The sequence below is a fragment of the Amphimedon queenslandica genome, unplaced genomic scaffold, assembly GCF_000090795.2.
Source record: "Amphimedon queenslandica unplaced genomic scaffold, v1.1 AMPQUscaffold_10871, whole genome shotgun sequence".
Lineage (NCBI taxonomy): Eukaryota > Metazoa > Porifera > Demospongiae > Haplosclerida > Niphatidae > Amphimedon > Amphimedon queenslandica.
In genome coordinates, this window is record NW_003548881.1 from 6525 (window position 1) to 7817 (window position 1293).

At 31.2% G+C, this 1293-nt stretch overlaps 1 protein-coding gene across 1 annotated transcript in view; it reads right to left on the minus strand.

Annotated features, from left to right (window-relative positions):
• The window catches only part of LOC109589796 (probable DNA helicase MCM9), a gene marked incomplete at its 5' end in the record, with an annotated part of 5608 nt that extends 4397 nt beyond the window's left edge, over positions 1-1211 (minus strand). Inside the window, 3 exons of the mRNA XM_020005810.1 lie at positions 22-154; positions 689-752; positions 1064-1211. Coding sequence (XP_019861369.1) covers positions 22-154; positions 689-752; positions 1064-1211 — 345 coding nt within the window. The remainder of the gene's footprint in view (positions 1-21; positions 155-688; positions 753-1063) is intronic.
• Positions 1212-1293: the final 82 nt, after the last annotated feature.

The following is a 1293-nucleotide window of genomic DNA, read 5'->3' on the forward strand; positions in this document are numbered from 1 at the left end:
AAAAGTTGAATAAAGACGTACAAAAAATTATTATTAATTATTACCTTAACAGCAGCAACAGTGAGTCTAGCACTAGTAGTACCCACTCCAGTAGTTAATACAGAACGAGGACTGAGACTTGAAGCAAACTTGAGAAACTGAGATTTTCCAGTGCCTAAAGAAACAAGACAAAACACAGTTCAGTAAGTGTAAGGAAGACTGACTACTGAAACAAGAAACAAGATGGCAACAGTTGAAGAAATGGTATCAGGAATCTTTCATGGCGACATCAATATGAAATAGAAAATGTAACAAAAATTGGGGGCAATTTTGAAGGTAATTTTTGCAAAAAACAAGGGCATTTTTAAAAATTGGGCTTTAAAATGCACATACATGTAACTCAAAAATTTACAGTGAAATCAGCTCAAACACACAGCATAATGACATTAATAGGTATTTCAAATGTAATAAAAATTAGGGGTCATTTCAGAGCCAATTTTGCAAAAAAAACCATGGGCTATAGCCTTGGGTACTTTTCAAAATTTGGCCAATTTTTAAAAATGTTCATAACTTAAAAAAATTTAAGTCGGAATCAGTTCAAACTTTCTACTATACAAAAATACATGTAGCATGGAAGACATCATGATGTACATTATACATCAAAAATGATCAAATGACATCTACATATACAATTCCCAGTATATTATACCTGGATCTCCCACTAGTAGTAAGTGACAGTCACCTCTAACACAAGTGCCAGACTCATCAACATACTACAATAAATGAATTTATACATTACTTCACAATTTACAATGGCTACAGTATAAATGCTAGATTATAATAAAGGCTTCATAAAATACAGGCAGTGACAGTACTTACATGTACATTGTAAATGTAACAAGTTTATAAGCACTCAACAGTTAAGGCTTTGTGGTACACATGTGTATTGGTATTAGTAAGTATGACAGTAATTTTTTATGCATACAAAACTCAAAATGAGCAGAATAATTAAATTAAGGATAGAATATGTATATGCACATGTAAATAGCAAAAACTAAGGTACATGTATAAATATTAAACTGACCTGGACCCCTCCAACAAGAGCTAAGCATATACAAAGCTTAACTACATATAGTCCAAATACTTGAGGACAGAAACTAGCAATAATTACATTATGACCTTCCAATGGATTGTCCTTATAACTACACCAAAAGGCATCAAAAAACAAACTTCTAAAAATTCAAAAAAATTTTATAATACAATAAGATATAAGAATGAAAACAATACCATTTCATCAGTGATGTCATTCTTCTC